Source organism: Zeus faber (assembly GCF_960531495.2).
Source record: "Zeus faber genome assembly, chromosome: 4".
NCBI classification, from domain to species: Eukaryota; Metazoa; Chordata; class Actinopteri; order Zeiformes; family Zeidae; genus Zeus; species Zeus faber.
In genome coordinates this window covers 34,903,650-34,927,914 of record NC_137191.1, presented here as the reverse complement: position 1 = coordinate 34,927,914, position 24,265 = coordinate 34,903,650, and the positions used below count along the sequence as shown (strand labels likewise).

The 24,265-nt window shown below is 47.2% G+C and overlaps 1 protein-coding gene across 2 annotated transcripts; it reads right to left on the bottom strand.

Moving 5' to 3' along the window:
• Positions 1 to 461: 461 nt before the first annotated feature.
• npepps (aminopeptidase puromycin sensitive) lies at positions 462 to 23,122 on the bottom strand. 2 transcript variants are annotated; one of them, XM_079999607.1, is made up of 23 exons: positions 22,836 to 23,122; positions 19,731 to 19,821; positions 18,410 to 18,487; positions 18,145 to 18,266; positions 16,917 to 17,024; positions 15,861 to 16,061; positions 14,372 to 14,468; positions 13,967 to 14,000; positions 13,402 to 13,516; positions 12,586 to 12,750; positions 11,597 to 11,701; positions 11,424 to 11,484; positions 11,229 to 11,338; positions 10,601 to 10,664; positions 9,315 to 9,454; positions 8,216 to 8,350; positions 5,077 to 5,296; positions 4,106 to 4,248; positions 3,243 to 3,299; positions 2,254 to 2,361; positions 1,776 to 1,931; positions 796 to 843; positions 462 to 646 (listed from the first exon to the last, which is right to left on the bottom strand). In XM_079999607.1, exons 1-23 carry the CDS (start codon positions 22,956 to 22,958, stop codon positions 500 to 502), a joined length of 2,628 nt encoding a protein of 875 aa, XP_079855733.1. In that variant the 5' UTR covers positions 22,959 to 23,122; the 3' UTR covers positions 462 to 499. The 2 variants fall into 2 exon arrangements, with proteins under 2 accessions (XP_079855733.1, XP_079855734.1); XM_079999608.1 differs by having other exon boundaries at positions 19,737 to 19,821.
• Between the last annotated feature and the right edge of the window lie 1,143 nt (positions 23,123 to 24,265).

Sequence of the window (24,265 nt, the reverse complement as noted above, 5' to 3'; positions counted from 1 at the left end):
GTTTTCCAACAAGATCATACAGAATATCGCTTGTCGTGCAGAAACAAAAATCAAACAAAAACAGAAGATGGAAGCTTTTAGGAGGGATTCACAGTTTTTTTTTTTTGTTGTTTTTTTTTGCCCCCCCCAACTACGAGCCTGTGCATTGTATTTCCTTCAGTGGGGGTGATGGACGATTCAGAGTGTTGGGCAACATCCCAGCTAATAGTGTGTGTGTGTGTGTGTGTGTGTGTGTGTGAGCCTGGACAGTTATACAGTTGTTAGTGTAATCAGGCGTTGGCTCCTCGTGGGCAGAATGGGTTTGGGGGGGGGGGGGGGGGGGCTCTGCAGCAAGTCTTGACGGTATCAAACACTCGGCTAAATTCTGGGTTTCTTTTACCTAGTCTTTATTTATTTCTTATTTTCTTTTATTTGGGGGGGGGGGGGGGGGGGGGGGGGTTGGATGAGGCAGCTATGGGGTCCGCGCCGGATAGAGTGGGGGCGGGGGGGGTCGGGGGTCTCAGACGGGGGGGGCTTTCCGCTGCAGTAGATAGTGGTGGATGTCGCTGGCGTCCCTCTGCAGCCAGGCGGCGTTGAGCAGGATGTTCTCGCAGCACTGCTGCACGGTGCGCTCGGCCGCCGGGGCCCGGTGGCTCTCGAAGAAGCTCTGGGGGCGGGGGGGGGGGGACAGACACCATACGATGAAATTCACACGGGAGCCAAGGGCCCCTCCCCCATCACATCGCTCGGCCCACTCTGCTCCGTTAGAGGGCAAATTGAGAATAATAATTCAACAAAACAACACACTGTCCTCACCTTCACTTCAGCCGCCATTTTGTCGATGGCAAACCCGTCCACAGAGAGCTGAAAGGCAGAAAGGTGGAGAACAGGTGATAGGTGATGAATAGGTGGCACAGTGCATTGCACTGCTCCCTCACAGCAAGAAGCTCCTGGGTTCGATTCCCGCCTGGGGCGCTGTTGGCACCGTGCTCCGGTGGGTTATCTCCTAAACAGGAGCTTTTCTGTGTGGAGTTTGCATGTTCTCCCCGTGCTCACATGGGGTTTCCTCCACCTAACGTCAGTAAGGACCCCCACCTAAAACATGCACACATCATGGTCTGACCAGCGATGGACACTCGTCATCAGCGCATCCACGAACGCTGCCCCCTGCTCCTGGCTGCCCCCCCCGGAGGAAGGACAAACCAGGATGGGTTAGATGCAGAGAAACCATTTCACTGGCACCACCCAAAGCGTGTGTGCGTGCATGTGTTGTAGTGTAGTGTGTGACAATTAAAGATTCTTCTTCTTCTAAAAAACACGAGGAGGAAAGAGCCCCCGGAAAGCCCCGTCGGCCACGTCTGCGTTCTACACGGTGGAAATCCACGCCCCCCGTCCCTGTCCCCCGCTGGCAATGTCCACTTTCTCCAACCCCTCCCCCCCTTCGCCACATCACTTACTTTGCCGAGAAGGTGAAGAACCTCTCGCCCCGTCTGCAAAAACCAAGCTCATTTCAAGCGTGTCCCCCCCGTCCCGCCGCGCTCCTGCTCTTCTCCCCTCTTAGTCTTTCATCGCGCCGAGCCGCCCTGCTCCGCCCTGCTCCGCCCACATCCGCCCAATACAGACAAATGCTCAAAAACTCTAATTTCAAAGATTGACCGTTTCTCGCAGTTTAATTTATGAGCGATTCTGATATTGTTTCCAATGCAAATAATACAATCTCTTTTAAAAAAAACAAAACTCAAAAAACAACAAACACACCTTTAAAAGCCGACGCTTCTCCAAACCAGTGAATTTACCTTGATGAGGCGGGAGATGAGGAAGCCGCCCTGGTAGCGGTTGTGAAGCTCCTCCCAGTTGTCCTTCACAAACTTCCAGGCGGCTTTTCTCCCTTGTTTACTACTTCCTGCCACGCCCCCGATGACCGACACTGTGTCCTGGGGACGAACCTCTTCCTGCGGGGGGGGGCAACGAAAAACAAAATGTCGCCCGGTCACGCCGGAAGACATGGAAGTCTTCACTGGGGTGCGACCACAGGATCATTCGTCTTCGCAGAAATTCTAGAATTCCCGCGAAAGGCGCGTGGAAAGCACCACCAGAGTCTTAAGTATTCACAACTTTACTTCTATCCCTGTCACGCTGCGAGGAATTCTGGGGCCTCCCGGCCGCCGCTGGTCGGGACCCTCCAGCGCCGTCACGAGGTGATGTCCTCGCTCACAGACTGAAAAGGAGAAGCGGCGGGCATACAAGGCGGCGCGAGGGCAGGACGGTGCGTACCGACAGGGCGAAGTTGAGGACTTTCTGGATGAGGTCGGGGGCGGAGATGGCGCCGAGAACCCTCTCGATGCGGTTCTTCTCCTCCTGCATGTCGGCCTGCTTGTGGAGCTGTGAACCAGAGCGACAACAGAGTTCGTCAGCCGCCGCCGGCACCGCTCGAGGCCGCGGCTCAACTCCCGAGTTCGTTCATGCGGTATAGATTCAAAGCGGTGATCCCGAAGACTTTCGTTGAAAAGGAACAAACGCCATTTTGACTTAATTGTAATTTTTTTGAGAAACAGACATTCAATGTATTTGTTTGTGCTCCTATATATATATGCGATGTCTGATGCTGCCATGTCGCGGGCTCCACCTCTGCCAGCAAGAATTCTTAGGGCCCGTTCACAGCCGCACCTGAGAGGCGCTGAGGGCGTTTTGAGAGCCCACTGCTCAGCCACGTGGGGAGGTGGTCAGGGACACGTGGAGGTCAGGACCCAACACACGAGTTGAGCCTGAACGCACGTGTCCCCGCGCGCTACTGCTTGTTACTCTCCTCTCGCTGTACGGTCGAGTGCAAATGTGTATTTCGTAACAGCAGTTGCAATTTATCAAAGATAGAATGTGAGACGTTGCATGCCAATATTTGTAAAAACATTTTTTTTTTTTTTTTTAATGTAACCTCAAAATCTCTTTTATATATTTAGCAGGGGCCCTGTATTTCAGAATACCTTGTTATTTTCATTGTAATCAGGGAAGCAAAATCTGACTGCAGCGGTGAAACAAAAGGCGTGTTGAGACACATTGTATTGCAGCCCGAGGTGAAACTATTAAAGTTTTCTGATAATGAACCCAGGGAGCCGGCTGAGCATAAACGTCACCAGCTGTAAACTTGGTTACGCGGATCAATTAAAGCAGGCAGATGTTCATCCTCCTGGTGAAATGTTCTCCGTCTACGGTTCCTACGAGGGCTAAAACAGCGATGGTGACGGCGACCGGACGGGCGTGCGCACCTTGAGCATGGTGTCCAGCGTGGCGCTGTCTCCGTGCTTCAGCACAGTCAGGTACACCTGGGAACAAACACAAAACAACATTCATCACACAGTGGGCTTTATCTTTTTAATCCACTGTTCATCCTCTGGACAGAAGGCGCTGTAACATTAGAAAAAAAAAAAACATTATTTTTGATCCTCTGTAACAAATATTCACTTTTGACTGTTTTTAGAGCCACGACTTAAGAGGGAAATCATGGGCAGGAAGACATAATGGGTCATTATCAGTATTGTTATTTTCCTTGACAATTTTAGGGCTATAACTGTCTGGAGCAGAACAACCACTGGAGCTACGGACACGCTAGAGGTGTCCTGAGAACTGTTATTATTATTATAATAATAATAATTTATTATGTACCTTTTACATGCAACGTCAAAATGCTTTTCAAAAAAGGCATCAAATAGTACAAATAATCATGTTGTTGTTGATGATGATGATTTATGATGATGACGACAATTATACAGATTATATTCTCCCATTTTATTTTTGAATTATTAGTCTGAAATTATTAGTCTACTCACAACAATACCCAAATCATTCTTAAAATAATCCGGGTTCAGGGCCCTTACAGTAGATCAAACATGTCCCAAACAGGAAGTGCGTTTCCCTTCACAGAGTTCCCTTTGTGATAGGTATTAGCTGGGGACAGAATGTGACCTGACAATTACCTCCCTACACGCTAAACCCACAGAGCGTCTCCATGGACACGAATGACAGATGCCGAGAGAAGGGACGACACTGCGCTCGTGCGTCCTCCACCTCAACAATCCAGAGCCACTGATGTAGCTCCAACGCGGCTCTGCCTCGTGGCTCTGTGGCTTACCGGGCTCCGGAGGTCGGCGGGCAGGGTCTGCTTGCCCTCCACGTGGTCCTTGAATCTCCGCCGGGCCTCCTCCAGGGTGGGCTTGTGTCCTGCCTTTCCCAGCTTGCCCAGGACGAGCCCCCGGAGCAGGGCGTCCAGGTGACCTGCAGACACACGACATGCTCAGCGCGACGGCGGCGCCGCCAACACTCTGGCGCGGAATCGAAAGCCGCGGCGGTTCTGAGTTCTCGTGTGGCGCCGTCAGGAAAGTTCTCGGCCGAAGGCAAATTTCAGAAAACTGAATATCTGAATCAATGGTTCCAAGTGAAAACGGCAGCGATTCACTTCTGCAGAATTCGGCGGCTGAATGGCTCAGGGTGTGCAACCATGGCAACGCAGCCTTCTCCTTTCAGTAAATACTGATCTGACAGATTACGTCAACCATTTTAAAGTCCTGTAGAGTCCTGCCACGTTCAGGTGATTCCACTCCTCAGTTTGACCTGAGTGGATGCTGATTGGCGGATCCACACAGTTGATTTAAAATCCCAGAGTGGAGTTCCTCTCTGAATCTGGATTTTTCACCTCCAGTCTCAACGAGAATTGATTTTAAAATGTCACCTTTTCAAGTTCACACGTGTGACGTAAAGCTGAATAATGGCTTGAAAACACTGGCTTTTTAAGGAGGACGGCAAATGAACAAACATTCGACTGACGTCAATTTAATATTGTCGTGAGAAATCTGATGGTGCCCGAAAAAGGCGACAGGTGTCATGGTCGTCGTATCCACATTACTCATGATGAGTTATCAAATATTTCTTGTGCGCAAATATCTTATGAAAGCACCAACAGCCAACCGCAAGATATGGTAAAATCATCGATATTGTGATATTTGCCAGTATTGTCCAGTGCCAGCGATTTGCCATGCTCTTTCAGCCTGGTGTCAGAGTGGGCTCTGAGCCCCCACCCAACTCATCCCACCCCGCCCCGCCCACCTTCTCCCTGCTTGCTGTCCCAGCCCAGCTTCAGGCCGATGGGTGTGAACAGATCCCGGATGAACTCCTGGATCTCCTCGTGGAAGTCCGTGTGCGACAGCAGCGAGGAGAGCACGCCCAGGTTGCAGCTGAGGTCGCTCCACACCGTGTAGTTGGGCTCGTTGATGAACGCCTCCATCAGCTTCAGCACCTCCACTGTGCTGATGATTCCCGCACGGGACTGAACGGAGGAAAATAGAGAGGTCTTAAACAAACAAGGGGAAAGGGATGGAAGCGCTAAATAAGATAACACTATTGGTCTCCGGGGAAACTCGGGTGTTACAGCAAACACAGTGCAAGAACAGCAGAACAGTGCAAGATTAAAATAAAAAATGCATCGATACAAAATATAAATAATAGAGATAAAAATACTTTATTAATCCCTAAAGGAAAATTCCAGTGTTGCAGCAGCAATGACATACATCACAAAACACACATCATTTACAAAAACACACGCCTTTGAATCAACACACACACACACACACACACACACACTTTATTAGGTACACCTTGCTGGTACCGAGTTGGACCCCTTTTTGCCTTCAGAACTGCCTTAATTCTTCCTGGTATACAGTAGATTCAACAAGGTGTTGGAAACGTTCCTCAGAGATGTTGGTCCATATTGACGTGATAACAGTTGCTGCAGATTTGTGGGCTGCACATCCATGGTGCGAATCTCCTGTTCCACCACATCCCAAAGCTGCTCTATTGGATTGAGAGGTGGTGACTGTGGAGGCCATTGGAGCACATTGTCATGTTCAAGAAACCAGTTTGAGATGATTTGAGCTTTGTGACGCGGTGCATTAAACTGCTGGAAGCAGCCGTCAGAAGATGGGTGCACTGTGCTCATAAGGGGATGGACATGGCCAGCAACAATACTCAGGCACGCTGTGGCCTTTAAACCATGCTCAGTTGGTACTAAGGGGCCCAAAGTGTGCCAAGAAAATATCGCCCACACCATTACACCACCACCACCACCACCACCAGCCTGAACCCTTGATACAAGGCAGGATGGATCCATGCTTTCATGTTGTTTACGCCCAATTCTGACACAACCGTCTGAATGTCGCAGCTCAAATGGAGACTCATCAGACCAGGCAACGTTTTTTACAATCCTCCATTGTCCATTTTGGCTGAGCCTGTGCCAGTTGTAGCCTCAGTTTCCTGTTCTTAGCTGACAGGAGCGGCACACGGTGTGGTCTTCTGCTGTAGCCCATCTGCTTCAAGGTTTGACGTGTTGTGCGTTCTGAGATGGTATTCTGCAAACCTTGGTTATAACCAGTGGTTATTTGAATGACTGTTGCCTTTCTATCGTATCGTTGCCATTCTCCCCTGACATCTGACATCAACAAGGCATTTTCGTCCACACAACTGCCGCTCACTGGTTTCTGAAATACTCAGACCAGCCCGTCTGGCACCAACAACCATGCCACGTTCAAAGTCACTTAAATGCCCTTTCTTGCTCGGTTTGAACTTCAGCAAGTCATCCTCACCATGTCTACATGCCTAAATGCAATGAGTTGCTGCCATGTGATTGGCTGATTAGCTATTTGTGTTAATAAGCAATTGAAAAGGCGTACCTAATAAAGTGGCTGGTGAGTACACACACACACACACACACACACACACACACACACACACACACACACACACACACACACACACACACACACACACACACACACACACACACACACACACACACACACACACACACACACACACACACACACACACAAATAGAAGTTAAGAGGGAGCACTATGACAACACTAGGGGTGATCCTTTGTTATCAAAAACGATCAGCAAACATCAAGCAGCATCCTGTGTTTTGGTCGGGCTGCGGTTGTTGTTGCAGAGCTAAATAAAGTTTGTTGAGTTTGGAACACTGTGTCATGACATGTCATGAGTTCTCCATGAAGGGAAGAATGACCCAGCACGAGGCGTCTTAAGTTCTCCATCTCCTCAAAACCATGTGAAAGCGAAAAAATAAAAGCTACAAGCAACATAACGACAACACAACAGAGGTGGATAATCCAGGTTCAGAAAGTAAAAGTCTTGCCATGTTGAGCTGAGCTCACTGCAGATACACAAAATCCACACGGTAGACTCAAAAACCCAGAGAGGAATTTAACTTCCTGAACCCAAATTGCAGTGAGCAGGGTTAATCATCATGTTTGTCAGTGCTACTCTCTCACAGTGGATTAAGTAATGTGGAAAGTCAGAAGCAGAAGTAAAAAAAGTGCGATATATATATCGCAGTCCATTTAAGTTACTCAGTTTCCTGCTTCTATTCCCGTCTGTGTTCTTACGACCTGGTGGCCAATGCCCCCATGGGCCGAGCCAGGGGTTGGGAACCTCTGGGTTTATTTCCCACTTTCATGGCCACGTCTGTGGAATTACTGGACATTGTGGTGAAAGGCGCGGCGTTCTCCCTGGCACACGGTGAACGCCCGAGGAGAGGGAGACACGTCGGTACACCCCTCCATCGTCTCTGCCGACCTCGCACACCGTCACCGGGAATATTCCTCTCGTGTGTGTTCACTGTGCGACAAACTGGATGAGCTCATATTGAACTGTTTTGCTCATCACATGTGAATTGATTTTCTTGTGTTAGCCAAAACATTTATAATCTCTAATATAATCGGTAATATACTTGTAATTTTTATTTGTTAAAAAAATAAATAAACACACAATGGGATCCAACGGACGGTTCCAATTCGCGCGTTGCGCTTTCCAGGTTTATTATTTGTTGAGTCGATTTCTCGAGGAGGCAGACCATACAATGAGCAGAATAAAGCCTGGTTCACGGTCCAGCGCAAGCTATGGAATGGAATTTGGATCGGCGATGTCAGTCCCATCTTCGATCAGTGAGCGGCATCGGCACCCAGTAACATATTTGATCCGACCCATCTCCACAAACGCCCCGGCGCAAAATGACTCTAGAAAAGTACGACGTTGAAATTTCTACTCAGCCCTGTCCAGTGCCCTCATATAAGAGAGAACATGCTCTGAAACATGGCTCAGTAGAAGTCTTCAAAGCCTCCAAAACTGAATATACTCAAGTAAATACAAATACCTCATCCAGCCCGACGGACTCACCAGTGAGAAGAGGTCGTTCTGCAGGCCCAGCCGGTCCACGGGGGGCAGCGTGAGGTCCCTGACGCCCGGCAGCAGGCTGTCCAACATGGCCGAGCTGTACTGGATGCGGTAGAAGCCCACGGTGCCCGGGTTTATCTGCAGAGCGGCACCCAGAGTTCAACAGTTCGACCTCTTGTTCAAGCGGTACCTTGAAAAACAAAACGTGGCGCGCGAAGCTCCGGGCTGCCACGCCCGCTTGCCGGGAAATAAAAGCATTTCCTCACGCCGTAGAACGCAGCCTTTTGTCCATTTTGTCCAGGTTCTCTCGCAACGCGGGAACTTTTTTCGTCGGTCTCTGAGATTTTTGGAGGAACCGTCCCTTTTATTTCGTCCGCTCTGCGGGAACCAGGAACGATCGTAGTTCTTAGGACTTTTTTTTTTTTAGCTCCGACTCCAGGGGAGCGGGGAGCGACCGGCACCAGAGGAACCATCAATGACGCCCGGGTGCCCAGCACACATCACTGATGATGTGTCTAAGTTGCACAACGTGGTGTGTTAGAACTGCTTCGTTTATTTTATTTTCTGACGTTAACTGAGTGAACTGTCGTGCGCCCTGTAATCCCGATGTGAGCCCAGGCCTCGCCAAAGCGAGCTCCTAACTCAACCCGTAGATCTAACACGGGTGAAGTGGACTGGATCGATCGTTTCGTCGCCTCAAATTTGTTCGGAAACACATTTTAGTGGATCGTCAAGGTGAAACAAGTGAACGTTACGCAATAAATGCAACACGGATCAGTGCCGATACAACTGGTGAAAAAGCCCTCGAAGGTTTTTCCGGTTCTCTTGGCACGTCCCCAGTTACCCCCAGGGAGCCCCCCACAACCGCGCGGTGCCGACCACGGCCACCACATCTGCAACTTTCATTTGGGCGGTCGCTAGGCTCACGTTCTTTCTCCTTTACTGACAGAGCCGGTTGACACGGTGGTGTTAATGTTCGATTTTTAACTCCAACCCACATCTCCGTTTTGGTTAAATCTGTATAGGAGCAGCAGCTAAATGACCTTCAGGATGTCACGTCATCTTTCCAGCCAATTGGGAAACACGAGCGGTGGCGTCTCACCTTCACCCACTTGTCGGTGCCGATGTTGTTGAGGGTGATAGTGATCTCTGGCCGGTCCAGGAGAACCTTCAGCTTGGTGCAGCTGGGGTCCTCGCTGGTGCAGATACTGATGGGGACCATCCAGCTGGGGCACTCCTCGCCTGCGGGAGGACCAAGACCCCACAACGTCAGCGCGGCGAGAAAAAGAGAAAAGAAAAGAGCTTCCTGGTTCGAGCGTCCAATGCTGTTTCGGCTCAGGACGAGAGGAGGGGTCAAAAACAAACAAGTTCCTCACGTCGGAACGTCGACGCTTCAACGTGGAACCTGCGCTTCGGAAGCTATGCGGCCGCTTAAAGGAAATACCACCGTAGTCATAATATTAAATACTGAACGACTTGTATGAGACTGAATTCTCTCAATGTGTTAAATTCAAACGTCTCTAGTGTTGCATTGTTATCCATCCCATCAATACAGTGATGAGCAGGGTCATTGTCAGCGGGTCAGTGTGTCTGTCGTGCCAAGTCCCCCCCGCCCCACGTGTGTTGCAGATTGTTCCAGGCTGCTGATTGGCTGTCAGCCAAGGAGGGCGGAGTCTTTAGGAGGACAGCAGCAGGAGCAGCGGCTCAGCCTCCACCCTGACTCCTACTTAGCTCCCGGCTGTGTGGGGATCAGTGATCGGCAGAACATTTGTTTATTCGTTGTAGATAGAATTTTTATTAGCGGTACTTCTCTTTGGAAGAAAAATGACCTCCAGCATTGTTAGTAGTAGCGGGATGTAGCCTTCTTATTTTCATTCCCCATTTTTCGCCTGGTTTTTACAGATATCAAGGCCAGCTGCTGGTGTTTTTATTTGCGGCGGTGAGATAAAGCGGCGTTTTGACGTTTTGGCCACGCCTGCCCTCAAGGTCTCCATTCTGGTGTACGACAAACATTCATTTGCAGCGTCCGCCTGCGACTCGCTTCGAGACCGCTTTGCTTGCCGCTTATTGCCGCATTGTGTGTCGCCCGTCCTTTTTGCTGATTCAGCAGCGGGTGTGAAACACGGAGGGAGGACCGCATCACAGCTCCACTATCAAACACATGAGACACTGGCCACCAATCAAAGCCTCCGAAGGGCGCTGTTCTCTTCCTCTTGGTCCACTACGACTGGTCTGAGCTCGGTACGCGTGGGACGACAGGGGAAGCGATAAGGCGCCGCAACAGAGTATTTTAACCCACGACTGAAAACCTCCGGCCGCTAAAAACTTTGCGCGGCACCGGCTTCTATCTCGATGACTCTCGTCCTGAGGCCTCCCGGGGAAACTCACCGTTGTGTGGTCCGCTGGCACAAAACTTCTTCTGGGATAGCTTGACGACGCGGTCTTCACCTTGCTAGAAATGACAACGACAAAATGCTACACTTTACAACCTGGACAAAAATACCACAAGCGAGGTTATGGAAAACAAAAAAAGGATCTATCAATGTATTACTATGGCTTTAGATAGTTGTATCGATGCATCTATAAATATTTTAAGAGCATTAAGCTAAACAATGCGGCGTCGAGTGTTGTCAGCCCAGGGGTTTCCAAACCGGGTTCCTCAAAGGCATTGCAGGGCTGCCCAGCACAATTATTTGATAAGGTTAACGACATGGTTTGATTTTTTTTTGGTGTAAAAAAATATTTAGCTTCTGTATGAGGAAAAAATAACATGGTTCATAAAATATAAAAACAACATGTCAAATATTATATTTCAAATATATTTTTATACACATATTTACCAAATTGACTAATGACGGATGAGTTTTTGTCATCTCATTTCTTTACCACGCAGCACGGAGACGGGGTAAACACAACTTTCAGCTCTAAGTTTTCCAAGGGCGACCGTGCCATAAAAAAGGCATGGAAACTGGGTTAGTCTATATCACTGGTGAGCATCAGTCTGGTTCAGGCTTACTTGTTCCTGGTCCACTACTATGATGGGGAAGCCCATCTGCTTGGTCCATGAACTCATCACGGCAGCGATCGGCTTCCCGCTGGCCTGTTCCAGACAGTCCCACAGGTCCTCTAGGAAAGAGGCGGGGAGTCAGAGGGGTAGGAACCAATCAAATCAATTCTGGCCGACCTCAGGTAGCAACCAATTTGACCTTACCTGTTGACGCATTTTTATGCTGGAACTTCAAAAGATAGGCATTCATTCCTTTCCTAAAATCCTACAACAAAATACGAAAGAGGCACGGCTCACAAAAAGGAAGCAAAAAACCAAAGGAGAAACAGTATGGACGACCTGGTGAGGTCGGGAAGCGGAGCGAGCGGACCCCTCACCGTGTCTCCGATGTAGTTGTGCAGCATGCGAATGACCGACGCTCCTTTGCTGTACGATATGGCGTCGAAGATCTCGTCTACCTCTGACGGGTGGCCGACGTTGACCTGCGGCACAGAGCGTTTGGAGACGCGGCGATTTGATTATCTGGCCGAGGACAACTTCACATACAAGCCGTTTGTCTTGGCGAGCGTTAGTGCACTGTTGTCCGTCATCGTGTCTATAAAGTCATTTAAATGGTCCTACAAATGATTTGATGTATTTTTGATGTTTTCCTTGTTATTTTGTTAAAAAATATATATATATATTTCTTAAAACATATGTTCAGTTTATCTCTTCATTTTTCAAGAAATTTGGGGTTATCAGCGATTCACCGTGGCATCGATACTGAGGCTCAAAAGCTGGTAATGGAATCAAAGTCAAAAATGTGGTATCGGTTGGTTAATTTGCTTACACTATTGTACAGAACCAATGTATACATCAAAAATAAGTAAATAAATAAGTAAAATTAAAAACTAAAATGTGCTCTCGCCCTGACAACGCTACTTATTCCCACAGAAGGTTTAGCTTTGACTGTGATTTACAGTTAGTCTGATACTGTCGACAATTCACTTCCTTCAAAGTCTCTTTGGATTAAACAGTCTGATAAGTAACGAAGAAGCGATGTGTGCCGGTTCCAGATACATTTCCATTCCAATAACAACAGTTTAAGGACAGTGCTCTGAGGACTCGATTTTGTCCCAACCTCAAGAGCAAGGACAAAGAAAAACTTGCTTTTATTCAGCAACATTTCCACCAAGTTTTCTGGGAATTAATCACTTCCAATGTGATGAACAACAAATTAAGAAATATTTAGTTTGTGTGAAAAAGCTGAGGCGGTTGAGATTATTGGATAAACAGAAGCGGGGGGAAAAAAGGAGCGATACGAGATAACATTTTTCTGATGTTAACCGGAGGATTCAGCCTCATGTTTCTAAAGCGGAGCCCCCACCTCTATGGGATGGCTGTTGTCCAGGGCGTCCAGGTCCAGGGCTCGCGTGTAGTCCGCAGAGACAAACTGCGTCCAGATGTCGTACTCGGGGAAGCAGTGGTCCACGCACAGGTACTCGATCCAGGACGCAAAGCCCTCGTTCAGCCACAGGTGGGTCCACCATTCCTGGGGCACACGCAGCAGAGAAAGCCTTTTTTCAGCCATTTATTTAAAAAAAAAAAAAAAAAAAAAAAAGCCTTTGAAGAGCAGCTTGGATCGCCAATCCAAGCTGCTCTTTCGTGCCAATGTTTTTCTTTAGAGCTGCTCCAAGCCCACACACGATCTCGCTTCACAACACAATCCATTATGAGCTCAGAGTGGCGTCGCTGAACTACACAGCAGAAATGCATCTGGGCCACAAAGTGAGAGTCAGTCTGTGCTGAGGGCCAACGGGAGGGTCCTGAATATTTACAGACCAGACCGGCAGCAAGCCACGGTCTGAGCTTACCAGTATGACCACATGCAAATGTGAGCATCCGATTCGATTCAATACAGTGTTAACCCACACATTAACTTTACTTGGGCGGGCCGCCCCAGTATATTACCGGCCACCAAAGTATGTTCGGCGACCCATTCTAGCCATTCTTCCATTCCCATTCTTAAGGGCAACAGAGCGCCCCCTAGCCCCTGATTCTAAGCGTCCTCTTTTTTTTTTTTTTTTTTTTTTTAACCAGTGAGAGAATGCATATACAGCCAGACCGGTTGCAGAGGTCCAGTCGTTACTGTACGTTAGCTACACCTTTGAGCAAAGCGCTGGTGTTGGTGTTGTGTACTTACCATAGTGACTAGGTTCCCAAACCACTGGTGGGCCAGTTCGTGTCCCACCACCAGCGCCACCCACTGCCTGGAGGACGAACAGGAATTCTTGGGATCGATGAGCAGCGCGGTCTCCCTGGGGAACAGAGGCGCGTTAACGCGAGGGATGAACTTTGCTTTCGATGAGATGACCAAGCGTTATTCACGTGGCAACTCATCAGAACTGGCACGACGCCATTGTCAAGTTGAAGCGGCCATTCTCCAAGCAACCACCTCAACACTCGGGCTCACATTCTTATTTTCTCTCTCCGTGTCTGTGAGTAAAATCTATGTATTGTGGTATATTACATTTACAATATAGTAATGTCATTACCCAGAAAGACAGCTGACAACTGTGGTCAAACATCACTATGCAATTGAGCAAAGCTTTCCATTTAGTGTGAAGATAAAACTTCACCACAACATACTTAAGTGTTTGAGATATTTTGATATTTTCCATGTTTGTGCCACAGAAATGACTGAAGGGCAAACCGCTATTGCTGTTGAACGGATTAAAATACATAAAATGGTCTCAGTCCAAACCCACCTGTACGTAACAAGGCCCCAGTTCTCCATGGCACCTGTGTGGAGACAGCATGTGAGTCATTAACATTCTAATGAATAGATTTTGGTGGCGAGGTCACGATTGACGAGGAAATGCCGTTGAAGTATAAAGTACTCGGTACTTGTTACTGTGGTTCTCTGTAACCAAAAGCTGTGCTCTTGTCATTCTACAGGTTGTCCACAGGACAGAGTTATTGCAGCAGTTCTTGATGATTTAAGAATGAATAAAGAGTTGCATTGCAGGTTGAGAACTTGAACTCCCCTTGCCGACTAACTCTGTCCGAGATGCAATGGCAAACAAATACTCTGTGTTATATGTCCAGCGTGCTGACAGCACAGGCAAAAAATTAAAAAAATAAAATAAAATAAAAAAATATAAAGTACTTACCAGCAGCAAAATCTGCAATAGCTATGAGATCAATTTTAGGCAACGGATAGGGAACGTTGAAGTAGTCGTTGTAGAACGGCAACGTCTTTGTCGCCACCTGCAAAAGTGTTTGAGAAGAGCAAAACACGTCAATGACGGATTCAATTGTTTAGGATCAGCAGTTTATGAAAACCGCCAAAAAAAAAAAAAGAAACCCAGCAGGTTTGAGGAGCATCACCACCGAGAGAGGCGCCTGCTCCTAATTGTAATGCCAAGTTCTCCACTTTTGTCTCACTCGTGTGTTGGTAAGTAAAAACTGGATGTCAGAGGGTTCTATTTGAAATGGCTGTTTGACAAATCATCTCTTATTTAATACAGTATTGCAGCTAAGTATATAGTTAGGTACTATATATTTGGTACAGGGCAGAGGTATTCTGTAAAAAACTGGTTATTGTGCAGGGAAGTATCAAGTCAGGTAATAAATACTGAGTATTTGGTACAGAGCAGAGGTATTAAGTCAGAGCTCTTACAGCTTAAGGAAAGTTAGATTTAAGACTTTTAATGCCACTAGGAATGACCTTTAAGACCAACTTCACAACAACCAAAACTGAAGAAATAAACAACATCAATTACTTGGGGTGAGAGATCATTTTGCTCAAATGTTTATTGCAACATAAATCCCGACTTTCTTTGGTCCATTGGAAAAGTCAGATGACACACGTCAACATTAAAATCATGAATCACCAGTAAAAAGGCACAACAGGCTGGGAACAATAAATCAGAATAGCTATTCTACTGCACTCATTAAGTATTTTGTCTCTTAGTGACCACATTATAGGATTCACAACCGTTTTCATATCAAGGACCCTCAGTCCGATAGACATCATGCCTCAGATTTAGTCCACGGAATCTGATATAAGAAGCTTTGTATTGGTGGATATGATTAAGTGTATATGATGTGATATGCGCAGTGTCTATAAATTAAGAGTAGACAACAGTGAAACTCGGATCAAAACAGTCCTTATTGCATAACGTCTAACATCTTGGAAGTTAAAAAATAGGGAAGTTTAAACTAGTAATCCTTTAGTCTTTCTGTTCATTCAGCGCTCACCCAGCCTTCACCCTCTCGTGCTGGGAGCTCATCTCTGGATTGTACCACACTGTGTTTGTTTTGGATCATTGTCTTAACACTCATTACACTTCAGCCCACAGCACGGACACTCCCCTTCGGGATCCGCAAGATCTGAAGCCATTCCGTGTGAGAGACGTGCGGTAACAGAGATGATCGGGGAACGGGCTAAACACTTTCACAGCGCCACACATAAATAAAACCAGACCAAAATGTAAAATGTTGAAATGAAGACCTCAGCAATTTAAATTTAAGACCGTTTGATGCGCAACATTTGTCAAATTGAAGACATTTCACTCTAAAGCACCCGCAGACACCCTGCGGACGGCCGTTCTTTATCGGTTTCATTCTTCGCGGAGCAAAGACCAAATAGAACCTCACCTCCAGCGCAAACTTCCCTTGCTCTGCCTTCCCGATGGGCGTGTAGACGCGTACGAGCACCCCGTCCGACGACTGGGCCTCCACAAAGTCGTACTCGCCGATGACAAACGCTACGAGGTACGTGGACATGATGGGCGTGGTGGCGAACTTGACCTTGACGAGGTCATCGTCTTCTAGATATGGCTCTCTGTCGATGACATTCTGTGGTGGAGACGGGCGCGGTCATGAGTGACAAGCCAAACGGCGCAACTTGAATACGGAAACAAACATAAACCAACAAAGATAAAGGCATGATTATGAAGAGGGGAATGTGTGGCGCGGAGTAAGTTTGATTGTGGAACGTGGCAGTCAGCACCGTCGCTTCATCTTAATATTTTTCAAAGTTTGATTCAAGAACAAATAAGAAGAAACACCACAACAATACCCTATCAATTGAATATTTACCATGTAACGAAAAAAATAATTTGACATTCGTAATTGATGTTTTATGTCAACCAAATTCACACTTACACCTGAAATGTAATCCAACGTACATTTTTGTGCTGTTCCCCCTGGAGAGTGAAATCCATTTGGTCATGTCAGTTTTCTGAATATACAAATGCATCTTATTTTTATTTTTATTTTTTTACACCTTAACTTTTTAAAAATTGAAAACACTGACATTTCAGGATGCATTTCATTTTGTTTGAACAAACCAGTGAGCCAGTCAATGACTAAAAATAATGAACACCGTTCAGTAAAAATCATTTTCCTCCACGTTCCTGCTTTCGGCTTTCTACTTTTTTCCCCCTCCCCATTGACACTTGCAACATGACATGCCCCATTTCCGACATGTTTGTGACGTCAACGGGGATGGTGTGGTGTGTCCTGGCATGGGAAAGGCGTCCATCGTCTATTTTTAGTGGGTTTTCCAGCGTTAAAAATAAATAAATAATAATAATAATAATAATCCTGCATATACGCGTTAATTTTGGTGTAAAAACGGTATAAATTAACTCCACAATTTTAACTGAATTTTTCTGAATTTGTACAGGTATCGGCAGGACGGACACGTACCATGTTTGACAAGGCTACTTGGTCCATGGGGACGATCAGGGTGATATCAAAGGTGGCTTTGATCGCTGGCTCGTCCCAACAGGGGAAAGCTCGACGTGCATCCGTGGCCTGGGGGGCGAGAACAACAGAGAGTCTCATCACAGGAAATCAGATAAGCTGTCTATGCTGGAATGAAGACCTCATCAATTCCAATTTACGAGTACAAGGCCTAGTATTTGTAAAATTGACACAAAAAAGACATTTTAAAGACCCGCACCTTGTGTACAACCACACTACTCCACCTATTGTTGAAACACAAACTAAGCACGCGCTCCCAGCATGTTTACATCCTGCAGTGTCAGACTTTAGTCTGTGACGTAGGGTGCTCGTGATCGTGATCGGCCGATATTCGCTGTAAATTTTGTGATCGGTATGAAGGCAGATCAGAAGAGCCAATCAGATGACCCAAAACATGCAAGACAATTTCTCTTGCCTGTTATGCACCACAGTGTTTCCCATACATCAATTTATTTGTGGTGGCCCGAGACAATATCAACATCGACCAGCAAAATCTTTCCAGAATGATGTGCAGGAGCTGACTGAATAACCTACTTCCTCTCACAAAAGACTCACAGAGCGACTGTGGTGCAGTAGGCAGCGAAGATCTGACACATACACTTCAAATCCTAATGGGGATCTTAATGAATGAATGAACGCAAGTGTGGGATGAGAGGGTTGGAGCTGTTGTCGCCTTGCCTGACAATAAATAAACCGTCGTCCATTCATGATACTTTCTAATGTCTTAATTATAATAGTTAACGATACAATGTTGTTAAGAAGTCAAATAAATGAATAATGCTACCCGATAAATACAAGGCTTCAAACAGACCCCGTGACGGGTATCAGCCGATACTGCTTCCAGCGATCGGCCCACGAGCCCCGATGGGAGCACCCTCAGTGGTAACAGAGCTGCTGACACGTTCATCCCCAGTGAGAGTGACCGAAGCACCGAGTGATTCAGCGCATGAAAAAACACAGCAAACATCTCACCAAATGTGTATAAATAGAATAAATACGTGGTATTGCCCAACCAAATAGCCAAATCTGGGACACAAGCATGTGTCAGGTGACCGTCCCACAACACGCTGCTCATGTCGCAAGGCGGACAAGCACGGAGTGAGCCAACGAGAACATTCCAGAAGAGGACAATATTTGGGAGGAGAGCGGGTGGCGCCGTCAAACTGCTCACCTCAAACTGTGTTACAGCGGCGTAGCGGACTTCTCCGGAAGGGGATGCATATTTACTTCTGTAAAATCCTTTCATTTTGTCGTTCAGCTCTCCCACAAAGTCGATCTTCAGCTTGCCGGAACCTGTGACAGGCGACAACAAACGAGATGGTGACGTTATTTCACCACCTACCCATCGGAGGGGTCGGACGAGGGTGACCTTTCAGAAAGAGTATGAAGAGAGAGGGAAATGAGTCAATCCTTTCAAATAAAAATCCTCCTTTCACCTTTCTGAAGAGCGCTGGGAAACGAAAGGGTGACCTTCTCATCTTCGTTCTGATAGTTGAATCCCGTGGCATTGATTTCTAAAAGAATAAAGGTTAAAAACAAGACGGGATTAGGACAAAACGCACAATCTCCTTCGAAGTATCGCAGCACATTATGTGATGACTCTCGCGCTAAAACTGGTTGAGAAATAAATGATACCCCCTTTCCCACTGTGCCAAAAACCCGGTAACACCCGCTTACAATCAGCATTTGTCACCAGCGGGAAAGGAAACACCCGGGTCTCAGTCCCGGGTCAAATGACCTGCAACAGACAAGGGTTTTAACCGGCTCTACATACATACATATATACACATACATACATACATACACACACATATATATATATATATATATATATATATATATATATATATATATATATATATATATATATATATATATATATATATATATATATATATATATATATATATATATATATATATACATACATACATACATACATACATACATACATACATACATACATACATACATACATACATACATACATACATACATACATACATACATACATACATACATACATACATACATACATACATACATACATACATACATACATACATATATATATATATATATATATACATACATACATATATTTTATTTTTTTATGGTTTTATTTTGTTGTTTTTTAAGTCGCTGTCTCCTCTACTGTTTTGTTCCCAATCACACTAGTAACCGCGACACGCCCCTTTTCCCACGCGTCCGTGACGTCGCGCCAGGCAAAAAAAACAACAACAAAAAAACGGCCTCTCCCCGACAATGGTTAAGGTGTCACTAGTCTATTTTTAGCGGGGTGACCCGGGTCAATTTTGGTGTGAAAACAGCATGAGAGTAAATGTCCAGCAGTGGAACCTCATTTATTCGAAACTGAAAGGGGATGACAGTCGCTCCGCTAGACTGGAATGTTTTGAATGAAACATGGATGAATTTACAAGATGTTCCGAAATGTTCCGATTGTCAGAAACAAACACCTAACAAGACTTTCACCTGCAAGTAACAGCGTACAGAGTGTTCTGAAGCGCATTAACAGGGAGATATTCAGTTCTTCATAGACGTAAAAAGACCAATTATTTAGCACTTGGCAGCTGCGACTGCCTGATGTAGCTAGAAGGAAATGCAGAGGCTCAGTTTAAACAAATAAAGGTTCAGATAGACAGGTTGTACTATATTTCGCTCTTCTAATTCCATCCCTTGCAATGTTACCAAATATAAAAAAACAAAAATATATGAGTAAAGTTGAACAAATCTCACCCTCACCTTCTCCTCCCTCTGGCACAAACGACGCTGTGATGATGTCTATGTCAGCGCAGTTCATCACAATTTGGTTTGTGGCCTGGGTAACCTAGAGATATTCACAAAAAACACAATTCAGACATTAGAGTTACTTTGCAGCGATACCGAGTTCCAACGGATTCATTTTTGTTTCATTTTTTTATTTTTTTTGCACATATGGTGACCCTTAAAGCGCTGGTATTTTCTCTAAACCTAAGCCCCCCCATCCATTGACTGACGCTTTTCTCTCAATACTGGAGCAATTTCAAGGATTCCGATGCCGATCTCTCAGGGTGAGCTCAGTGATCGAAAAAGTGAGGCTGAGGCTCAAAATGACCCGAGGTTTCCTTTAAGCAACGACAAGCCAGCCTTTATTTTGAACTAATGCAGCTCCACCAGCGAGGGCTAATCCGGGGTGGGTCCAAAACAACCGTATCAACCACAACCCCAAATTGATCAGTCGCTCAAGACAAACTGATCAATTCGGGGTTGTGTTTTTTCTTTGTTTGAGAGACAGTATAAAAACTACGATCGACTTGGACTACTTTGCTCTTGGGCTCCTTTACTTTTTTTTATTCTATAACGTCATCGAGTCCTTACTGCCCGAGACAAGGGTCTTTCAAACTCCAACCAAGCAATCTCAAGACCAACAATGCGGTTGCGCACCTCGCCGTCGGCAAACTACACGCAAGGGAGGGACAAAGAAAGACATGGAGAAAGAAAGACACAGCGACAAAGCTTCCGTGCTTCTGCTTTCCAAAGCAGTGCATGCGACTGAGGGTGAGCAGAGCGTCTGCTGGTCACCGCTGAACTGGAGAGCCACGGATTATAGCGCACACCGGCTGGTGGCGCGGTGCTCGGCTTGACCCGCAGTCGATTTGGAGGTAAAATCAAACCTGTATGCGCACGCGCACACACACGCTCTACAGAGAGGTTTGGTAAGAAGGAGCTTTTTATTTTATGCCCCATCTCTGAAAGGTTGCCCCCTTGTGATGCAGCAGCCAAACCACCTTCACCAACTCAGTTCCCTACGCCGAGGACCAACTTTGTGGGAGAACGCAACGCCGAAATGAAGGGATTCCGTCGCAGTGAACACGCCACTCCTAGTAGAGGAATCCGCTCCACCGCTCCAAGACAATGATAGTTTCATGGATCCTGTAAAACCAGCTCCAAACAAACAAGCATGTAGTGCTCATTTCACATTAGGCACGTTAATTACTTTTTTGTGATTGAACCAATGACTCAAATTTTGACCTTGGACTGATTATATTGATGGATTTGCCGCCCCTTGTTGACACATTAACACTTTAATCTCTCCGGTTGGGAAATAACTGAGCTATATTGCGCCACTGTAATTTCCACAAGGAAGTTTGAGTGACCCATCTTCGCCACATGGATTAGTATTTAAAGTTTGTCTCATGTAATATATAAGAAAGGGGATTTGGTTTTGGCCCTTAGGTTTTGCAAACTACGCTCGCAAAACGAATACACCGTGAGTCAGGGATCACCGTGTACCGGGATTGTTCAGTTAGGCCTTAAAAAGGAGTGTCGCAAGTTGGATAAGTTCCATAAAAAAATAATAATCTGATGCGATAAACAGCGCAGCGTGTCCAAAAATGGGGCTTAGCGCTCATGTTGTGTCCCCCTACAATAATTAAAGTGTTTCGGTCAAGTTAAACAGCACTTTGATTACTGTAATGACGAGAAGGGGACGTTGAAAATCCGCTTCACAATTTGCCGAACATTGGAAGCAAATCGAGGGTCTGCCAAGTGATTACGTTGAACCTGCCTGACCACACCACATGCCAGACGTGCACATTCAATTCAGGAAACACTTCTCACTCCCACTTCGCACACTGTGCAGATATTCTGTGCGTTTCCATCCCTGTGGCCGACGTTAACATAACGAGGACACACTGAGCACAGAAGCCTCTTTGCCGGAAGGAAAATATATTTAAGAAGAAAAAATGTGCTCACAACCAACACACCTCGGGTGGGATGTCTCCCATTATTTACCTCGCGACTCGGCAGCCGCCGCAGAGGAATGATTCTACTTTCTGATCATTTGGGCGACGGGTTTGATGGGATGGACCCGGGGGAGGGAGGGAGGGAGGGAGGGGTGCGGTCAGCGTGTCCACCCGGCGCGGGCGAGCTAAACGTGAAGCTAGCGGCCGGTTAGCCCGGTCTGCCAACGGGGCTCGCGTCTCTTTGGGAGAGTGGGCCGCTCAACTCGACCGAGGCGGAGGCGCCCTGGTGGGCGGGTTGGCTCAGAGTTGGGAACGGCAACACTTATTCTGTCAAGTTATTTGTAAAGCGACGATCGAATAAAACATCCCGCAGGAGTCATGCAAACCGCCGCCGCCGCGGGTCCAGCGCTCCCCGCTTGGGGAGAGTGACTCGGAACTCCTGAGTCACTCGAACCGTCCGAGAGGTTCCGCGTCACCGCCTGGCAGCTAGCCGGCTAGCTAACCGACATGATGGCGCAAGTCGGCGTGAGGACCGAGCGGCGGACCGGGACGGCCGTGCGTGCCGCCGGGTCCGGTTATAAACACCGCGGGCAGCTAATGTTTAACTTATACTGTCCTGCTCCCCGACAAACACACCACAACTTGCGCAATAACTGCACTTTATTGTAAAAGTATTGTTCTAAGTCAGCTCAGACTTTGGACAGTGCATTAATTTAGCAATAACATGTTAATAATGCAGACATTTCCACCCATCGTTGTCCTTGTCTGTATCACTGTAAACAGTAATTATTCACCCTGCACTGGATATACATCTGTATTTACATTTAACCCACAACCTACATTTAACCCTTGTGCACTCACTATATTCTCAATATATTTCCATATTTATTTATTTTAGTTCAGTGTCTGTGGCAGAGCGATCCTCCCGGACGAGCCCCTTCCGTACGAGCCAGCCTCGGCCCGGCTCACGCTCCGCCCGTGATGTCCACTCCGGCTAGCTTAGCTCGGCGTGCTAGCGGGTTAGCCCCACGTTAGCTGACAGGATTACATAAGCGACATCCCCGCCGTGCCCCGGGGGCTGACACGCCGGGGATGGGGGGGGGGGCGCGCCACGCACCTCCACCGCCGCCTCCAGCTTCCCCTCGAACGTGAAGTCCACCAGGTCGGGCTTCAGGCTCAGGCCGTAGTTGACGGGGTAGACGTCCGTGGGCAGCCGCACGAAGGGCCTCCTCCCGGCCATGGCTCCTGTGGGTCGGCTGGCAGCGTTAGAAAGACACGGGGGCGCTGCGTGAGAGGGACGCGGGGCTCGGCTGGATCGAGGGCGCGGTTTAAAACAGGGATGGACGGCGGGGAAGGGACGGTCGGACCCGGCGCATCGATGCTGCGTTCGGCCGTTGGAGATCGCTCGGTTCCAGCACGGGGTGTGCGTGCGTGCGCGTGCGTGTGTGTGTGCGCGCTGGGGCTGGTGTCGAATTACCAACGCCACGTGATTGTGACGTCACTCGTCCACGCCGTCACGGCCCCGCCGGAAGCGGAAGGGTTTCGAACGTTTCCGCGCCGAGGCGCCATGTTGGAGCCTCCCGGGGGCGTTGAGAGTCGAAAGGCGCTCCGGGTGGTCCCTGGTCATCCCTGGTCAGTGCGCACTATGTTCACATGCCACAATAAATGAAAGTAAATGAAAGATACAAAACACAAAACACAGAGCGTGCTTTTTTATTCAACTCTAAGCTTATTCGTCGTGTATGTATTCATTCATATTTTTGCGTCAATCTTCATGATGTCTTTTTTTTGTTTTTCTTCCCCTTGCTGGGGTGTACAAATCTTGGCTTATTTATTTTCCTGTGTGTAAGCTTCTTTTCCACGATTAACATCTCCCAGGATGCTGGGTGGTGACTTAAAGAGGGCCATTGATACCCATGAGACCAGCACACTGGGGGTTCCATGGCTGGGTGTCTTTCAGGGTGGCCGACCACGCCTCCATATTGATACTCGGCTCGGAGCTACTGGCGGAATAGGCAGATACGAACGGAAGCAACTGTGATATTAACGGACGCATAGACATATGCTGGGATGTACAGTACGTGACGTGCGGGGCTCTGTGGCTTCGTTCAATCCCGGAAACGGGAAAGTGAATGCATCGAAAATAAAAAAAAACAACCTTTTGTTTTTGAGGAACGGGGACGCACAGCAGAGAGAGAGATCGCTCCATCTTGTCAGGGAAAAACAAAAACCCGCCCGTTATTTCAAAGGACCGGCCCAAACTTTATGGAGAGGGAACATTAAGACGACGTGGCACCGCCGAAGCGAGCCGCCCGCTTGGGGCGATCACTGGCCTCGACTGTGAATGTCGGCCTGTGTTTCTTAAGTTTAAAGGAAGGCTTGGAAGTCTTATTAAGTGAAATACTGCCACGGAAGGTCTCGTGACCATCTCGTGTGAAACCTCGACCCTTATTTTTATCCCTTTCTTTCTCCAATCTTGTACATTTAGTATATTTTAGCTATTTCTCTATGCAATTGAATGGAAGTGTTCCTCCAAAAACGGGGACC

Coding starts and splice junctions, on each gene's coding strand:
- npepps (XM_079999607.1), bottom strand. CDS start 22,958: ATGGCCGGGAGGAGGCCCTTCGTGCGGCTGCCCACGGACGTCTACCCC. Junction 16,062..16,916: donor AAGTAGCCTTGTCAAACATG/GTACGTGTCCGT, acceptor TCTCCACCACAG/AATGTCATCGACAGAGAGCC. Junction 14,001..14,371: donor TATTGCAGATTTTGCTGCTG/GTAAGTACTTTA, acceptor GTCTCCACACAG/GTGCCATGGAGAACTGGGGC.